Source organism: Heptranchias perlo, chromosome 21 (genome assembly GCF_035084215.1).
Source record: "Heptranchias perlo isolate sHepPer1 chromosome 21, sHepPer1.hap1, whole genome shotgun sequence".
In the NCBI taxonomy this organism is placed as follows: Eukaryota; Metazoa; Chordata; class Chondrichthyes; order Hexanchiformes; family Hexanchidae; genus Heptranchias; species Heptranchias perlo.
Window position 1 is genome coordinate 6,160,220 of NC_090345.1, and position 20,358 is coordinate 6,180,577.

General features: G+C 47.1%; 1 protein-coding gene across 1 annotated transcript in view; it reads right to left on the reverse strand.

Annotated features, from left to right (window-relative positions):
• The window catches only part of zgc:171482 (zinc finger protein), a 254,986-nt gene that overhangs the window by 163,213 nt on the left and 71,415 nt on the right, over nt 1-20,358 (reverse strand). The window contains exons 3-5 of the mRNA XM_068002795.1: nt 9,714-9,873; nt 3,729-3,736; nt 603-825 (exon numbers count right to left, since the gene is read on the reverse strand). Of these exons, the coding sequence (XP_067858896.1) occupies nt 603-825; nt 3,729-3,736; nt 9,714-9,873 (391 nt within the window). The remainder of the gene's footprint in view (nt 1-602; nt 826-3,728; nt 3,737-9,713; nt 9,874-20,358) is intronic.

Below are 20,358 nucleotides of genomic sequence, written 5' to 3' on the forward strand. Positions count from 1 at the left end.
CCATTGGCGGCCGTGCCTTCAGCTGCCTAGGTCCTAAGCTCTGGAATTCCCTCCCTAAACCGTTCCGCCTCGCCACCTCTCTCTCCTCCTCCTTTAAGACGCTCCTTAAAACCTACCTCTTTGGCCAAGCGTTTGGTCACCTGTCCTAATATCTCCTTATGTGGCTCGGTGTCAAATTTTGTTTGATAATCGCTCCTGTGAAACACCTTGAGTCATTTTACTATGTTAAAGGCGCTATATAAATGCAAGTTATTGTCGACTATTCCCTCACTGTTGGTATCAGCAATTCATCAGAAGCCTTATCTCACTGAATGCAAAGAAGAGCTGAGAGATTATTTGGAAAGAAAATCTAGATCGGGTAAACGAGCAGAAGCCCCACCAAGAGCCTCAAAGGAATATAACCGAGGAAGTGAGATCAAAGAGGGACTGAATAAATATTTGACGACGAGAGATGGAAAGGAAGGCAAACGCAAGGACAAGCGCTGCCTTGTAAAATATTGAAGATGCTTCGGGGAATCTGGGAACCGTGCCAAAAGAAAACTCTTCAAAAAAACAAAAATAAACTCCACCTACCCCACCCTCCCCCCCAACGCCAAGCGTACCTCTGAGGGCTTCTGAGTCCAGCGTCTCGCCTAACTGTTCCAAGAGCTTGGCTCTGGCTGCGTTCTTCTTGTGTTTCTTGCCTTCGTAATGCTGCTGGGCCATCATGGGGTTGTTGAACCAGGCGCTGCAGAGCTGGCAGAACTTGCCCGAGTCAAAGTTGTCCACAGTGGGGCCCAGGCTGGAGTAGACATGAGTTGTAGGCCGCAGCACATCAGGAGGAGACTCTGGGATATAAAATAATAATTACAGGGTAAAAATCATATCTAGAAGAATGAACCTGGGCCGGGGATTAAGACCCCCCCTCTTCTCTTTGATACAGTTTGACGTAAACATGAATGGGGGGGGGGGGGAAGGGGAGGGGGGGGAATCCATTTTGGGAGGCAGTGGGGAGCGGGCGGCGTTGCATTGGGCCCCGCTCAAGTGTTCAGCTCCAATGCAGTCGGTGTAACAGAATATCGTGTGGGGCAGGTAATGGGAGGCCGTCCAACAACAACTTGCATTTATATAGTGCCTTTAATCCAAGCCCTAAGCCCTGGAATCCCCTCCCTAAACCTCTCCGCTTCTCTCTCCTCCTTTAAGACGCTCCCTAAAACCTACCTCTTTTGACCGTGCATTTGGGTCACCTGCCCTAATATCTCCTTACATGGCTCGGTATCAACATTTTTGTCTGCGAAGCGCCTTAGGGACGTTCCATACTACGTTAAAGGCGCTATATAAATGCAAGTTGTTGTTGTATTCCTGACGGACGAGTGTGAGAAGCCCCCCATTCTCCCCACCCCCCTCTCCCCTCGCCACGGAAATTCACCCCCAACGAAAGAACAATTTGGTTGAATATTTCTCCCCTTTAAAGAACCAGGGGCCCTATTGGCAAAGACTCCCTGTTCAACATTTCAAGACCGCTTCACAGAGAAGAGAATCTTAACGCCAATTGGATATTTGGACAGAGAAAAATTCAATAACTAAATTTTTTTTTAAAAGTTCAGAATTTTCCCCCATTTTTTTAATAACGTGGTTTATGTTCGCAGGCCGGTGCCATAACGAGGAATTTCAGCTCTGCTCGAATGAAAGATTGATCAGACCAGCAGCCGAGAGCACTACGTGTCAATCAGTTCCTGCTAAGGAAAGGTCACTCACTGCATCGCACGTGGGCCCTCTGACCCTGTGTCTGCTCCCCCCCCCCGCAGAGGGGAACTGCAAGATGAGGTATGTATCCTATTAGAAATTCATTTCTTGAGACAGCAGAAGGGGATAATGCTGGAAATGCATCGGTCTTAGAAATCGTTCAACCCCACCCGCCCACGCCAAGGAGTGTTAAACAGGATACTTTACTGCAGGACTGCTCTTTCAGTCGACTAAAGACTATTCAAAGAAAGAAGGAAAGAAAGGGCTTGCATTTATATAGCACCTTTCGCAACCTCAGGACGTCCCAAAGCGCTTTACAGCCAATGAAATACTTTTTGAAGTGTAGTCGCTCTTGTAGTATAGGAAATGCGGCAGCCAATTTGCGCACAGCAAGATCCCACAAACAGCAATGAGACACCGACCAGATAATCTGTTTTTTTGGTGATGTTGCATGAGGAATAAATATTGGTCCAGCACAGCACACCGGGGAGAACTCCCCTGCTCTTCTTCGAATGGTGCCATGGAATACTTGACGCCCACCTGAGAGGGTAGATGGGGCCTCGGTTTAATGAAAGACAGCACCTCCGATGGTGGAGGATTCCCTCAGTACTGCCTGATGTGTCTTTCGGATGAGACATTAAACCGAGGCCCCGCCTGCCTTCTTGTTAAAGATCCCATGGCATTATTTTGAAGAAGAGCAAGGGAGTTCTCCCTGGTGTCCTGGGGGCCAACATTTATCCCTCAACCGACATCACTAAATCAGATGATGTGGTCATTGTCACATTGCTGTTTGTGGGATCTTGCTGTGCGCAAATTGGCTGCTGCGTTTCCTACATTACAACAGTGACTACACTTCAAAAAGCACTTCATCGGCTGTAAAGCACATTGGGACGTCCTGAGGTAGTGAAAGGCGCTATATAAATGCAAATTTGTTCTTCATTCAAAGCGGGGAAAATGAAAAAAGATCCTATTTTTGGAGACGCAATGGGCTTTAGAACGGTGGCTTTTCTACTCTGAAGTGTGTTCACAGCAGGGTGCCGACAGTGATATACTGCACTGCCAGGTGCCTGGCTTTCACACAGAGCTCCGTCGAATGTTTCCACAGTAATATTTTACAGCTGTCACCCTTCCCATTATACACAAGCGGTGTAGAGGATGAGGGATTGAAACCACAATGGGATACAGAATGCTCTCATTCATCAAATCACCAGCCTGACGATGAGCTCCTTACTCCAGGCCCCTTGCGTCCCTGTTGTAGCCTAGTATTCAAACCTGAAAACAAAGCTTCTTTCTGCATCATCAGGCTAAAAAAAAAATCAATAGTGCTGTGGTGAAGGGTTATGTACATCAGTTGTACCTGTATTATGTCCCGGGAGCTATTTTTACAGCCCCACCTCCCCTTTCACCTCTGACCCTTGGCCAATTTGCTGCTCCATGTGTCTCTGGGCCTCCACTGACTGAGCTGGTGTCTCGGTGGCTGAGATCAGTGAATTGGAGCTGGGAAAGATGCTGACTTTATTGATGTCTGGCTTGAAAACCAGCCTGCTGGGGCAGGTAGTACACTTGTTAGAGAGGGCACTACAGGCACTGTATAGATTATATGACAAGTCCTCACAATCTTCAATCACAATCCAGTCACAGATAATCAGGACTAATGGACCTGTGGAGTATTTACTTCAGGATATTTTGGGTTGCAGCATTGGGCTGTTGACATTGATTAATCCTATTCTCACGTTCCAATTGCTCTGCTGTTCCGTGCAATGTTAAACGCTTTCAAATTTAGTTCAAGTTTATTACCTTCCCTCACCCAACTTTTACCGGTTCAGATTGACTTGTACGTCCAATTCAGATGCTTACATTACAACAGGGACCCTCGAACAATATATCACAAAAAAACAGATTATCTGGCCATTTATTTCATTGCTGTTTGTGGGATCTTGCTGTGCACAAATTGGCTGCTGCGTTTCCCTACATTACAACAGTGACTACACTTCAAAAAGTACTTCATTGGCTGTAAAGCGTTTTGGGACGTCGTGAGGCGGTGAAATGGCACTTTATAAATGCAATTCTATCTTTCTATTGTACTGAAGGAGTGAAGACTTTTGGGACCAGTGGTCCACACTGTGTTTAAGGCTGAATTTACTTTTTCTGCTCCAGTTCTAAATGTGGCCTGGATCCAGGGTCTGGGCCCCTGAGTCAGAGTGAGCTTCCCCTCGGGTGAGTTTCACCTCCAGTGTAACCAGGGCGGGTTGTCCGGTGACGTCAGCGGGAGGCCCGGTCGATTTTCACGGTCGGTCCAGATTAGCGCTGAATGAAAGAAAGAACTTGCATTTATATATCGCCTTTCACAACCTCAGGACATCCCAATAAAGTACTTTTTTTTTTGAAGTGTAGTCACTGTTGTAATGTAGAGAAATGCAGCAGTCAATTTGCGCACAGCAAGATCCCACAAACAGCAATGAGATAAATGACCAGACCATCTGTTTCAGTGACGGTGGTTGAGGGATAAATGTTGGTCAGGATAAGAGGGATAACTCCCTTGCTCATCTTCGAATTGGTGCCAAGGGATTTTTTACGTCCACTTGATAGGGCAGATGGGGCCTCAGTTTAACGTCTCATCCGAAAGACAGTGCAGCGCTCCCTCATTACTGCACTGGGAGCGTCTGCCTGGATTTTATGCTCAAGTCTCTGGAGAGGGACTTGAACCCATAACCTTCTATAACTCAGAGGTGAGAGTGCTGCCCAATGAGCCATGGCTGGCACCTGACTAAACAATCAAAAGCCCATTAGTGTAACATCAATAACAGGGAAAGTAATGGAAAGAATTCTAAGTGAAGGTCAGATGAATGGTTGTTCAGCGATACCTTTAAAATGAGTCAGCATGACGATTGAAGGGGATTTTGTCTGACAGAATCGCCTTGACTTCTTTGAGAACATTGCAGATAAAGGGCCCTATTTTCCTCTACCTCATGCCCAGGGATGCTCAGTTCCTGGATGCAAAGAGGAGGAGCAGAAGGGGGAGGCGACCCGTGATGCCGGGTCTGTGTTGCCTAGGGTTTTCCTCAAGGTGGGAGGGCAGCTCCGTTCAGTGGTTCCACTCTCACCCATTCCAAAGGCTTGAGCACCTAATCTGGGCTGATGTTTTCAGTGCAGTACCGAGGGAGTGCTGCATTGTCGGAGGTGCCGTCTATCGGATGAGACATTAAACTCAGCCCCGTCTGCCTGTTTAGGCGGATGTGAAAGATGCTACGGCCACTGAACAAGGGAGTTTTCCCCGGGGTGTCCTGGCCAACAATTATCCCTCAATCAACACCTAAAGCAGATTAGTTGGTCATTTACTTCATTGCTGTTTGTGGGACCTTGCTGTGCGCAAATTGGCTGCCACGTTTCCCTATATAACAACAATGACTGCAATTCAAAAAATGCTTCATTGGCCGTGAAGGGCTTTGGGCCTCCCATGCCCACACTGTCCCCCTCTCCCCCCAACACCGGCGACTGTCTGGGAAACACCGCCCCTCCCCCACAAGCACGTAACTTATGCCGGGAGACCATCCCATTGGGTGCCCGGCTGCGGCTGGCTCCCACTGGCCCCGACATTATTCCCGACTGCTTCGAGCCCGGCCGTTAAAATCGGGCGTCCAGTTCACGACCTCCGGGCGTGCCACCCGCTTCCAGCCCCCCACGCACCCATCCCACCACCAGTTAAAATCGACCTCACGGTGTTAGACAGCGAGGGCAAACTGTGGTGTGGTGTCCCGCACAGTAGTGATTGGACCTCTATAGCTTCTAATCTACATTAACAACAACAACAACTTGCATTTATATACCGCCTTTAACGTAGTGAAACGTCCCAAGGCGCTTCACAGGAGCGATTATCAAACAAAAATTTGACACCGAGCCACATAAGGAGATATTAGGACAGGTGACCAAAAGCTTGGTCAAAGATGTAGGTTTTAAGGAGCGTCTTAAGGGAGGAGAGAGAGGCGGAGAGGTTTAGGGAGGGAATTCCAGAGCTTAGGGCCCAGGCAGCTGAAGGCACGGCCGCCAATGGTGGAGCGAAGATAATCGGGGGATGCGCAAGAGGCAAGAATTGGAGGAGCGCAACGATCTCGGAGGGTTTGTCGGGCTGGAGGAGGTTACAGAGATAGGGAGGGGGCGAGGCCACGGAGAGATTTGAAAACGAGGATGAGAATTTTAAAATCGAGGCGATGCCAGACCGGGAGCCGATGTCGGGTGCACAGGGGGGTGATGGGTGAATGGGACTAGGTGCGAGTTAGGATAAGGGCAGCCTGCTTATGGCTGATCTGAATAACGACCTGGATATCAAAATGTAAGACAGAGGATGCAGCAAAAAGATTTCCAGAAGGATTTTGATCAGTTACCGAGCTGGGCAGAGAACTGGCAAATTACATTTAGCAACTGATAAAAGTAAAGTATCACCCGTTGGTTGTAAAATTGCTTATCACAGGGATATAAGAATAGAATTCAATTATTGCACGGAGACTTAGGAAAGGATGTGGGACTAATAGACTTATCACTTACAACTTCCAGACAATGTGGCAAAGCGATTTAACAAAATACTAAAGGAACTCTGGGTTATACCGACACACAGGCCTCAATTAGAATATTGTGTCCAGTTTTGGTCTCCTCACTTGGTGGGTAATAACGAGGCTTTGGAAAGGGTGCAGAGGAGGCCCACAAGACTAATTCCCAGTTTGAAGCACCCTAGTTATCAAGACGGGCTAAAAGAACTGGGACTCTCCACTTTAAAGAAGCGTAGACTCGGGGGGGGGCGAGCTGATCGAGGTTTGTAAGATGAGGCAGGGAATGAATTGTGTTCCAGATGTCAGGAGGTGGTTCTTTTCCCGGGGAATAGTGAACCTCTGGAACAGGCCGCCGGCTCGAGCGGTGGAGGCCGATTCTCTGAATTCCTTCAACAGAGAGCTGGACCTCTTTCTGTCTGGGGGCGGAGATCCCCTCATACAAGAGGGAGGTAATGTAACGATAGAATTATCAAGGCCAGAGTGATCTCCTGGACTAGTTTCAATCGCCTAAGAGGAATTTCCCAGATTTTTTTTCCCCTCTAATTGGCCCTGGGTTTTTCTCTGCTTTTGTTGCCTCTCCCAGGAGATCACATGGATTTCGGGTGGGGGTGAGAAGTGAACATATCGTGATACACAAGGTATCACAGATTGTGTGGGGCAGGCTGGATGGACCAGGGGGGTCTTTTCCTGTCCGTCATTGTTCGTATGTTCGTACAGGTGGGAAAGAGAGCCCGAAAATCTTTAGGCCCTTCGACCCCGGCATAAGTACCGGAATCCATCAGCCAGGAACCTCTGCCGATGGCCTCGGGAGAGTGTGTAGGGTTGGGGGAACGTTCCCTCATCTTCATATTTAAGGCGCGTGCACTATAGACGTATCGTGGGCACCCGCTGGATTGGGAGGGGGCCAAGAGGTGGGTTACGCAGCACTGGGCATCTGCTCAGTTTGACTAACCACAGCCCCCAGCCCCCAGCCTGTGCAGAGATTCCCTGTCAGCCTAGTGGCTTCCTCATAAAGTGAGGGGAGGGGGGAAGGGGGCATTGATTCATAGCTTATGCCGGTTCCATTCCTCGGGGGTCCATGCTAGGATTCCCCAAGGTGGGGGCCCCACATCCACGAGTCACACCCCCTCCCGACTTGGAAATATATCGGCCGTTCGTTCATCGTCACTGGGTCAAAATCCTGGAATCCCTACCTAACAGCACTGTGGGAGAACCTTCACCACACGGACTGCAGCGGTTCAAGAAGGCGGCTCACCACCACCTTCTCAAGGGGCAACGAGGGATGGGCAATAAATGCCGGCCTCGCCAGCGACGCCCACAGCCCGAAGAATGATTCTAAAAAATCAGTCAGGGTTTCTGTTCCTAATCAATATCTAGTAAAATGTGTGTCTGTGTGTCCATGTGTGTGTTTGCGCGTGTGACTGTGTGTTTCTAAGTGTGTGCCTATGTGTGCCTATGCGTGTGCGTCTGTGTGTGTCTGTGCGTGTGCGTTTGTGTAGTATATGTTATTCTACATGCGTGCTTTACTGTCAGGCGGGGCCAGGATTGGTCCCGGATGTGATGTGATAGTGGTGAAGTTCCCTGCTTGCACTCACTGACCACGCTCACATATGACGAATGGGCCAATTGAGCGACGGAATTACAGGGATGCAGGGTGAAAAATGCACGAGGACAATTCAGGGCAAAAACATTACAGAAGAAGCAAAGAAGCTTCAAGCAGAAGGCAGGGAATGCACCAACTAATATAAAGTAGTGAGAAAGCAGCGAGTTTAGAAATTTAAAAAATATGCAACAAATGCATGTGAAGCATTTAATCGGAAACGGGTAATGTAATTTCGGAACATTGTAATTAACACGTTTTTAATAATCAGCGAGTAGTCGCATCACTGATTCCAGTTTTGATTTCCCAAAGGTCAGTCTCCCCGGCACTGTGATCATTAAGAATGATGTCTTACTAATTTAAATTGGTGCTCGATCAAATTAACCTGCAGTACATTAGCGCAGATTCAAGACGCCCGCGCCTGCACGTTAGATTTCATTACACTGGAAACAGTCCAGATTCCTCTTCAGATACCGAACCCAACGTACGGCCTTCATTTGGAGGAGAATTAAAATAGAACGTACATCTGTGCTAAAAGTCTGGGAGCTTATCCTTCCCGCCCACAGGTAACCGTGAATTTATAGGGCACCTTTCCCGAAGAAAGAACTGAGGAAGGAACTTCCCTCCTCTTCTTCGAAAGATTGCCGTGGAATCCGTTACATCCACCAGAACAGAGAGACGGGGTCTGTGGTTTAATATCTCGTCATTCCAGCCTGGATTGTGTGCTCAGGCCCTTGGCGTGGGGCTTACAACACCCACTAACCACCTGCCTCAGAGGCGAGAGTGCTACCACTGAGCGGGGCTGACTCTTAAAAGTACAAAGTGCGTTCAAAGGAAGGTCTTACCAGCGAGCTGTGTGAGAAGGCTCAGGTACTCGTGGAGCTACCCCCCGCCCCAATTCCCCCGCACCTAGAGTCGCCAATTCTGGTTGGACATATTCCTCGAGGTTTCATCACATGACCTCTGGCCTCCAACCACCCCCCACCCCCCCCGCCTCCGTTTCGAGCAGCCTTCCTCTCCCCAATCTCCAATATTTTTATAACTTAATAATCAAAAGTGTTTAAAGAAAATGAAAAAAGAAAACAAGCAATTATTTTTTAATGCCCCTATGATTTTTCTCCCAGGTTGCTGGCAGCAGCATCCAGGCGATCAATAGAAAGAACCATTTCTATAGAGCCTTTCATGACCCCAGGACGTCCCAAAGCAATTTACAGCCAATTAAGTACTTTTTGAAGTGTGGTCACAGTTGGAATGTAGGGAACGCAGCAGCCAATTTGCGCACAGCAAGATCCCACAAACAGCAATGTGATAACGACCAGATAATCCATTTTTAGTTGTCGGTTGTTGAGGGATAAATATCGGCCAGGACGCTGGGGGAGGACTCCCCTCCACTTCTTCAAAATACTGCCGTGGATTTTTACATCCAACCGAGGGAGCAGACGGGGCCTCGGTTTAACGTCTCATCCGAAAGACGGCACGTCTGAGAGTGCAGCACTCCCTCGGTATTGCACTGGGAGCGCCAGCCTGGATTACGTACACAAGTCCCCGGAGTGGGACTTGAGCCCACGAGCTTGGCGACTCAGAGGTGAGCACGATACCCACTGAGCCACAGCTGACACTGGCTTAGTTCCCGGATATCCCAGGACAATCCTGGAAGGTGAGCAACCCAAACACCCCCCCACCCCGAGAGGAACCTAATAATCACTGTGAAGACCTGTCTGCGACGGTGCCGAGTTAGGGCACAGGGCGCAGACCACAAGTTGTAGAAATATGGCCAACAGCGATGATCCTTGATAACCGGTTGGCATCATGACCTCTGCCAAGATGCCCCAAAGGAGGCTTACCTGTTACCCTGGGAGGGACAGACGCTTCACCCAACACCAGCCTCATTCTTTTTGCATGAGTTTTCCCCTGGTAATGGGACTGCGCTACGATTGCCGAGGTGAAGAACATGTTACAGAGGGTGCAGCATTTATTTTTGTCCACCTCTCCATCGTCGCTGTCCTGGGGGAGAGAGAAGAAAAGAGAGAGGAGGGTGGTAAAACCAACTGCTCACTGAAACAAAAAAAAAAACCGTGGATCTGCCCCTAACACAAGCCGACTGCTGAAGCAGACTTGTGTTCATAGAGTGCTCTGGCACGTGTCTCGGAAACACCAGTAAAAAAAGAAAGGACTTGTATGTCTGTGGAGCCTTTCACAACCTCAGCACGTCCCAAAGCGCTTTACAGCCAATTAAGCACTTTTTGAAGTGTAGTCACTGTTGGAAGGTAGGGAAATTCGGCAGCCAATTTATGCACAGCAAGATCCCACAAACAGCAAATGTGATAACGACCAGATAATCTATTTTTAGGTGTTGGTTGAGGGATAAATATTGGCCGGGACATTGGGGACAACTGCCCTGCTCTTCTTCGAAATACTGCCGTGGGATGTTTTACGTCCACCTGAGAGGGCAGACGGGGCCTCGGTTTAACATCTCATCCGAAAGACGGTATCTCCGACAACGCAGCACTCCCTCAGTACTGCAGTGGGGAGCGTCGGCCTGGATTTAATCACTCAACTTGCAACCATGTCTCGAGTGCAACACGCTATCGATCTTTCACGCAGAGCTTTTCGTTTTAGTTAATGCCAGCCTGACACTGTTCAGCTGCCTGAGCAGCGAGAGCAAGGGATGTTTTATGCCTGAGCGTGTCCGTAATGGGACGAATCAGAGATGGCACCGAGCACCTCAGCGCTGCCGTTTGGGCTTTCTTCGAGGCCATCTTTCTCGTGAACTGGCCACGGCCCTGAATTTCCTCGGACTTTCTGCCGCTGCGCTGCCGTAACTTGGTCGGAAGCGCGGCAGAAACCCCGTTGAAACGGCCTTTGCGCTGCACTTCCGACCTATTGTAAACAATTTTACAACACCAAGTTATAGTCCAGCAATTTTATTTTAAATTCACAAGCTTTCGGAGGCTTCCTCCTTCGTCAGGTGAACGATGTGAAAATTTTCACATCGTTCACCTGACGAAGGAGGAAGCCTCCGAAAGCTTGTGAATTTAAAATAAAATTGCTGGACTATAACTTGGTGTTGTAAAATTGTTTACAATTGTCAACCCCAGTCCATCACCGGCATCTCCACATCATGACTACTTCCGACCTAGGCACTGCGGCAGGAAGTCCGAGGAAATTCAGCGGCCCGGGTCTCTTGCAAGTGAAGCTGGAGCCTTCTACTATCTCCTTCACAGAGTTACCGTAGCCGCTGCCTTACTGTGGACCCTGCTGGCTGGCCTCGCTTACTGGCAAACTAAGTAAGATGTCCACTAAATCTCCCGTCGATTCGGAAGACGGAAATATTGGCCCCGCTCGAAGACTTTCTACAGGATGGTTCCGATTCACTGGCACGTAAAATGATGCTTAGGAGCAAAAACGTGGGCAAGATACTATAAAGCACAACTGGTAATTAACACGTACAATTGTGTCAGCTGTTTAAAGGAGTCCATCGTTGTCCAGCTCCTTCTGGCAAACTCCTGGAAAGACAGTCACCGGTGGTAAATTCATGGGTGTTACTTACAGTGCTGTAAACAACCCCTCCCCCCATACATTAGTATTGATGGTTAATCTATGCAGTTCTTTGAAGAAGTCAATGTCACCTCAGTAAACAATATAGTAATGGCTTGTAACACTTACATTTCTTTTCCTGATGGTATTAGCACATGACAATGATAAGAAAGGATGCTTTAGTCTTCTGTGTTATAACCGGAGGGATGTAAGTAACAGATGCCACAGAGCTCGGAGATATCTGTAGCTGAGAGTCTGATGAAGCGTCTGAGCAGCCACTTTGGTTTTCAATAAAAGACTGCGGGGTAGAAAGTCGTTTCCGCCTGTTTCTGGGCCTGAAATAGGCGGCATGCCGGGAGCCCGTGCCAGAAGCCGGAGACCCGAGGCACACCCGAAATTGGGCCTCGGGCCTTGTCGGCATATTGCCGGCGAGTTGCCTTTGGATGCCCGAGGCAGGGAGGGCGATCGAGAGGGCGGAGGCAATCAGGAGGGGGAGGCGATCGGGAGGGGGAGACGATCGGGAGGGGGCCAAGTGGGGGCCGGCAATGGTTTTTTGAGTCTGCTGTGAAGCCAGAAAGAGCCAGGAGCAGGAGTGCTCCTCCCGTCTCCACATTCAGGTAAGCATTTGTTTTTAAAACGTACCTTTTTTGGCGGCGGCCTCTAGTGGTCCCTTTAAGGACCACAAGTAGACCTGGTTATCCCAGGCCCAGTGCTGGCTGCGTTCAGAGCTGTCAAATTTCGGGAAGGGGGCTTCAAAGGAGTGATAGGCCCTCGATTTGCATATGTGAAGGGCCTAACGCCTAGTTCAGGCACGGGCTCTGGATGCCTATACTGGAGCATTTATCAATATGGCAGGTGGTGCATTTCATGTGCAAAATGTCCATGCGCACACTGCCTGCCATATTGGATGCTTAGGCGTCCATTTTATGCCGGTGACGTCAACCAATTTCTAGGCATAGAAATCCATTTTAGAACTGGGTTATCGCCACTTTTAAATGACATGCAAATGATATTCACATACCTAACAGGACAAAAGTTCTATTTTTGTCACACGTACTACATAATGGAGTGTTTAATCCATTACGATTCTGTATAGTGAGAATGAATTGGGAAGTGTTTGGCTCATTGGGATTCTAGATTATCGAGGCGAGTAGGAACAGAATCGACTACATTGAGATTTTATACAATGGCAGTCAATGGGAAACAGTTTGGTCATTCTACAAAATGGGATTAAATGAGAAGAGGCTTGATCAATTGGGGATTCTACAAGAAAGAAACGGGAGGAGATTTCACCCACTGTTTTTCTATGTAGTAGGCTGTTCCATCGGATCGCTACGTAATGGGGGTAATTTTAACTTTTGTCGACAGTGTAAAACGGGGGAAATCAGATCGGCCGCACGTTATATGCCTCTTCCGGTTTTCAAAGGTGTCAGCCTTGGCTCAGTGGGTATCACTCCCGCCTCTGAGTCAGGCTGGTCGTGGGTTCGAGTCTTACTCTAGTGACTTGACCACATAATCCAGGCCGACACTCCCAGTGCAGTACTGAGGGAGTGCAGCACTGTAAGAGTTGCCGTCTTTCGGATGAGATGTTAAATCCAGGCCCCTGTCTGCCCTCTCAGGTGGACGTAAAAGATCACCCTGCACTATTCGAAGAAGAGCAGGGGAGTTCTCCCCAGTGTCCTGGCCAATATTTATCCCTCAACCGACTCCACTAATTATCTGGTCATTTATCTCATTGCTGTTTGTGGGATCTTGCTGTGCGCAAATTGGCCACTGGGTTTCCTACATTACAACAGTGACTACACTTCAAAAGTACTTCATTGGCTGTAAAGCGCTTTGGCACATCCTGAGGTTGTGAAAGGCGCTATATAAATGCAGGTTCTTTCTTTCAACGCAAGTGAATGGGAGGGAGTTTGATCAACAGGAATTCTACAAGGGTAATTAGGAATGGGTTACACTGATTGGGATTGCCACACAATAGGATTGAATAATTCCCGCACCAAGTGCCTCTCCTGTGTCTTTTCAAATCATTGGTTTTGTTGCACTGAGACCCAGTAAAATACAGGGAGTGGAGTGTGCAAAGCACCATCGGTAATACGTGCAATCGACAGACATTACAGCTGGGTTCCACACTATTTATGTCAAGAAGCGTTTGAGCAAACAATAAAAGTAGCGACGCTGGTTAATAAGGCCATAAAAAAGGCAAATCAAACACTGGGGTTGATTTCTTGAAAAGCAGAGAAATTATGTTAAACTTGTATAGAACCTTGGTTAGACCACACTTGGAGCACTGTGAACAGTTCTGGTCTCCATATTATAAAAAGGATATAGAGGCACTGGAGAAGGTGCAAAAAAGATTTACTAGGATGATAGCAGAACTGAGAGGTTATACCCATCAGGAAAGATTGAACAGGCTGGGGCTTTATTCTCTGGAAAAGAGAAGACTGAGGGGTGACCTGATAGAGATTTTTAAGATTATGAAAGGGTTTGATAGGGTAGACGTAGAGAAGATGTTACCACTTGTGGGGGAGACCAGAACTAGCGGCCAAAAATATCAGATAGTCACTAATAAATCCTACAGGGAATTCAGGAGAAACTTCTTGACCCAGAGAGTGCTGAGAATGTGGAACTCGCTAGCACAAGGAGTAGTTGAGGCAAAAAGCATAGAAGCATTTAATGGGAAGCTAAATAAATATATGAGGGAGAAAGGAATAGAAGGATATGCTGATAGGGTGAGATGAAGTAGGGTGGGAGGAGGCTCGTGTGGAGCATAAACACCGGCATGGACCAGTTGGCCTGTTTCTGTGCTGTACATTCTATATAATTCAATGTAATACGGATCCATTTATGACAGCTGGAAGTATGATTAGGATTAAGGAAAATCGCCACCACCCCTTGTGTGAACGCAGCATTGAGGGAAATGATTTGATAAATTATCAATATACAAGGCGCATTAAATATGCAAAGACATGCAAATCTCACAGTGGGAGGAAGTGTTCATGCAAAGTTTACTGAATGCTTATCTTTGATTCTGCAATTCCTTTATAAATGACATTTTTTCTCCATACTTTAAAGCCCTCTGTCTCCCATTCTACCATGTATGCACCCTTTCACACTCAGGGGTGAAAGTAGACAACATTCGGTGAGAGGTTATAGTAACATAGGGACAGGAGGCCGTTCAGCCCCTCGAGCCTGTTCCGCCATTCAATTAGATCATGGCTGATCTGTACCTTAACTCCATTTAAATGCCTTGGTTCCATATGCCTTAATACCCCTTACCCAACAAAAATCTATCAATCTCAGTTTTCAATTGACCCCCTGTCTCAACAGCTTTCTGGGGGAGAGAGTTCCAGATTTCCACTCCCCTTTGTGTGAAGAAGTGCTTCCTGACATCACCCCTGAACGGCCTAGCTCTAATTTTAAGGTTCTGCTCCCTTGTTCTGGACTCCCCCCACTAGAGGAAATAGTTTCTCTCTATCTACCCTATCAAATCCTTTAATCATCTTAAACACCTCAATTAGATCACCCCTTAATCTTCTAAACTCAAGGGAATACAAGCCTAGTCTATGCAACCTGTCCTCATAATTTAATCCTTTTAGTCCCGGCATCATTCTGGTGAATCTGAGCTGCACCCCCTCCAAGGCCAATATATCCTTCCTGAGGTGCGATGGTCAGAACTGAACGCAGTATCTCCAGATGATGTCTAACCAGAGTGCAGAGAATGGCCTGACTAGGGTTGCCAACTCTGGTTGGACGTATTCCTGGAGGTTTCATCAATGATCTCCTGTCTCCAACCGCCCCGCCCCCACACTCCCACCATTGGTCGCCCGACACCTCCATCCTCGCCTCCCCACGCCAATTGGAAAGCAAACAGACTCTTAATTACCTGATTGGATAATTCTTGACTGTCCGTCAAACAGCCTTTTTATCCCGTCTCCAATATTTTTATAACTAATAAATGAAAGAAAATGAAAAAAAAAAATCACTTTATGATTTTTCTCTCTCGGGTTTTGCTCATAGCAATGTCCTGGAGATTAATCTTTAATTCTTGGTGACTCCAGGACAATCCTGGAGGGTTGGCAACCCCAGGCCTGAGTATGAATCGCCACGCAACTGTATATATATGTTTAAGCTTCCATGGGAAGTATTAGTAGCTCAACAACTGACTTGCATTTGAAGCATGTAAATGCAGGGAATAATGTACAGACAAAGGAATGTTTTGTTTTTATATGTTTGTACATAAGTGTTTCCATATATGTATCTTTTACAGAAGATATTTTAAACCTATTTAGTGCATGAATAACATGAATTTTTAAAACTATTTCAACGGACAATATAAACACACTTTATATTGTATTAGGGCATCAGATTGAAGATAACCCATTTAGGCTTTTGCTCTAATCGGTAGGGAGGTCTCCGCTGGATAGCCCTTTAGGCCTGTGCTCTAAGCGGAAGGGTGGTCTCTGCTGGATAACCCTTTAGGCCTGTGCTCTAATCAGAAGGGTGGTCTCCGCTGGATAACCCTCTAGGCCTGTGCTCTAATCGGTAGGGTGGTCTCTGCTGGGACGTTTCCAATGCTCTGTGATGATAAGCTGCACGGTTGTAGCTGGTTAAACACCAGCAGCACTTTTGTGCACAGTCGGGGATCACTAAGGTTTGGCACTGCCAACCTGCAGCCATGCGATCTGGGTTTAGGTAAGTGGGGTATCTCCCTGCGAGTGCACGCTCCAGTTAGGTGTCGGCCGTCGCTCTGTGGTAACACTCTTGCCTCTGAGTCAGAAGGTTATGGGTTTAAGTCCCAGTCTAGATTCTTGAGCACAAAATCTAGGCTGACCACTCCAGTGTCAGTATTGAGGGAGTGCTGCACTGTTGGAGGTGCCGTCTTTTGGATGAGACGTTAAACCGAGGCCCCATCTGCCCATTCGGGCGGACGTAAAAGATCCCAAGGCACTATTCAAAGAAGAGCAGGGGAGTTCTCCCTAGTGTCCTGGCCAATATTTATCCCTCAACCAACATCATTAAAAACAGATTATCTGATCATTATCACATTGCTGTTTATGTGACCTTGCTGTGTGCAAAATTGGCTGCCATGTTTCCTACATTACAACAGTGACTGCACTTCAAAAAGTACTTCATTGGCTGTAAAGCGCTTTGGGATGCCCTGAGGTTGTGAAAGACGCTGTAGAAATGCAAGTTTTTCTTCTTTCATGCAAACAGAAATTCAACCTGTGTGACATTCTTAGCAGTTTGGTTTGGAGACCCTCGAGCATGATAATAGGTCTGCTCGTGCATCAAACATCTGGCTGAGCAATCACAAGAATTCTGTACGCTATGAAGATTCCCAAATATTAACGGCGCAATTTTTTTTCTGTCGCACATACAACTGTACATTTAAACCCCTACAAGCAAACGCTGCATTGAGTGAAGCAGCTAATTGGAACACTAGCATGATGAACCAGCCAACCAGACAATAATATAAGTCTTATTAGCAACCACTAGTGCAATGGAATCCAGCGAGCCAGAGGCAGAATTTTATTATGTTGCAGGCGTGTAGTGCTGAATAATGATTGCATTAAATAATTCGAACAGCAACTATATATTCGTTTGATAGGTACTCTCTGGGAAAATAATGCAACTTACTGCACTCTCTGAATCAATGACTCATTGGGTAGCACTCTCATCTCTGAGTCAGAAGGTCATGGGTTCAAGCCCCACTCTGGAACTTAAACACATGGGGAGGGGGTGGTGATAAATTTCCTCAGAGGTTTCTCCTGTTTGTCTGCAATAACTTTGATAGAAGCCCTGGAAACCCTACAGCTCTTCCATCCAACATTAAGGCAGGCGAACAGGAAAATCCCCACAAAGTTCACCCCCCCCCCCATAATAATCCCAGCTGGCATTTCCAGTGCAGCACTGAGGGAGCGCTACGTTGTCGGAAGTGCTGTCTTTCGAATGAGACGTCAAACTGAGCTTGCTGGTTCATAGGAATTTTATTACGTGTATTAGGAACATAGGAAGGAACATAGGAACAGGAGTAGGCCATTCAGCCCCTCGTGCCTGCTCCGCCATTTGATAAGATCATGGCTGATCTGTGATCTAACTCCCATATACTTACCTTTGGCCCATATCCCTTAATACCTTTGGTTGCCAAAAAGCTATCTATCTCAGATTTAAATTTAGCAATTGAGCTAGTATCAATTGCCGTTTGCGGAAGAGAGTTCCAAACTTCTACCACCTTTTGTGTGTAGAAATGTTTTCTAATCTCGCTCCTGAAAGGTCTGGCTCTAATTTTTAGACTGTGCCCCCTACTCCTAAAATCCCCAACCAGAGGAAATAGTTTCTCTCTATCCACCCTATCCGTTCCCCTTAATATCTTATAAACTTCGATCAGATCACCCCTTAACCTTCAAAACTCCAGAGAATACAACCCCAATTTGTGTAATCTCTCCTCGAAACTTAGCCCTTGAAGTCCAGGTATCATTCTAGTAAACCTACGCTGCACTCCCTCCAAGGCCAATATGTCCTTCCGAAGGTGCGGTGCCCAGAACTGCTCACAGTACTCCAGGTGCGGTCTAACCAGGGTTTTGTATAGCTGCAGCATAACTTCTGCCCCCTTGTACTCTAGTCCTCTCGATATAAAGGCCAGCATTCTATTAGCCTTCTTGATTATTTTCTGCACCTGTTCGTGACACTTCAATGATCTATGTACCTTCAGGTGGATGTAAAGCTTACGGGATCCTAGGCTTTAATAATAGAGGCGTAGAGTTCAAAGCAAGGAGGTTATGCTAAACCTTTAGAAATCACCGTTTAGGCCCCAGCTAGAGTATTGTGTCCAATTCTGGGCACCACACTTTAGGAAGGATGTCAAGGCCTTGGAGAGGGTGCAGAAGAGACTTCCCAGACTGGTACCAGGGATGAGGGACTTCAGTTATGTGGAGAGACTGGAGAAGCTGGGATTGTTCACCTTAGAGCAGAGAAGGTTAAATGGAGATTTAACAAAGGTGTTTAAAATTATGAGGGGTTTTGATAGAGTAGATCGGGAGAAACTGTTTCCAGTGGCAGGAGGGTCGGTAACCAGAGGACACAGATTTAAGATAATTGGCAAAAAATCCAAGGGGAGATGAGGAGAATTTTTTTTACTCAGAGATTTGTTACGATCTGGAATGCGCTGGCTGAAAAGGCGGTGGAAGCAGATTCAATAATAACTTTCAAAAGGGAGGTGGATATATACTTGAAAAGGAGGAATTTTCAGGGCTATGGGGAGGGAGTGGGACTAATTGGATAGCTCTTTCAAAGCACCAGCACAGGCACGATGGGCCGAATGGTCTCTTTCTGTGCTGTAAGATTCTCTATATGCTCAGTTGAAGAGCAGGGAGCTCGCCCACTGTCTAGGCCTCCCCCCAGGACACCAGAGAACTGGCAGTATAACTCACATTTGCCCAACTCACATCAAAGGTACCAATCTCAGACCCGTGTCTGGGGACAGCCTTGGTTTTCAGAAGGTGCAGCATTCCACCCTACCCCATCCCCACCCCACCCCACCCCATCCCCACCCCCACCCAACCCAACCCAACCTAACCCAACCGCACCAAAACACACACACAGGATCACAAGATAGATCTGACCCTGTGAACCCACCCTTGTTGTAGACTTCAGTCTAAACATGGTGAGTGTTTTTTAATGTACTTCACCGCGGTGATAACTCCAAATTAAACTGACAACCTGGGGCAGTGGGTAGTTCATCTGCTCATTAGTTTCGGGATAAAAGTAGATTTGAATTTAGAGTGATGTTCTCCCAGTGTGGCAAATAATGGTAAATCTCCCTTCCATTTAGAAAAAAAAACACACTACACTTCAGAAAGGTTTAAGGGCCAGCCATTATTGATGTCCGTTTCAGAAACGTAGAAAAAGTTTTTATTTGCTTAATCGACCTGCCAACAGTGTAAGGTATATTTTTTTTTGAAAAAAGAAAATTAATGGTCTTTTTTTAACAGACTTCAAAGCATCCATTGTATATGAAGCATTAACCCCTTCTCCCTCACCTTGCAGTTTTGTGAAAATAAGAAGAGTTCTGGATGGCCCCGTAGATACTGAACTGGGGAAATATCTCCTGGGAGACAGGCAGCTGTGAACCTTTAATTGAAATCAATTAAAGAGACAGCAATTTAAAATGGTTCAATGCAAACAGCTGCTGCCCGCCTCTCACATACATACTGACAAGGAATCTGTTGTCATGGGCCCCGGTTGCCCCCAGTTACCTTGCTCAAGTGGTCAAGTAGTGAATGTTGGTAGACCAAGCACAGATCTCATCCTCACCCAACACCCCACAGATATACATTTACCACCAGGGTCACTGGATAGTGATCAGGAGCAGGAATCCTAGCTGATTTCCCACCCTCCCCTAGCCCAAGTCCACTATCACCCCCCCCCCAACCCCATGACATCAACTAACCCCAACCAGGCCAGGAATCAAACCTGAGACTGTTTTAGTCTTTAAGGCTTAAAACGAAAGAAAGAACTTGCATTTCTATCGCGCCTTTCAAGTTCTCAGGACGTCCCAAAGCGCTTTACAGCCAATGAAGCACTTCTTGCAATGTAGTCACTGTTGGAATGTAGGAAGCGCAGCAGCCAATTTACACACAGCAAGATCCCACAAACAGCAATGTGATAAAGACCAGAAAATCTGTTTTAGGGATGTTGTTTGTAGGATAAATATTGGCCCAGGATGCCAGGGAGAACTTCTCTGCTCTTCTTTGAAATAGTCCCATGGGATCTTTTACATCCACCTGAGAAGGCATACAGGGCCTCGGTTTAACATCTCATCCAAAAGGCACCTCCAACAGTGCAGCACTCCCTCAGTACTGGCACTGGGAGTGTCAGTCTAGATTTTGTGCTCAAGTTTCTGGAGTGGGACTTGAACCCACAACCTTTATAACTCAGAAGCAAAAGTGC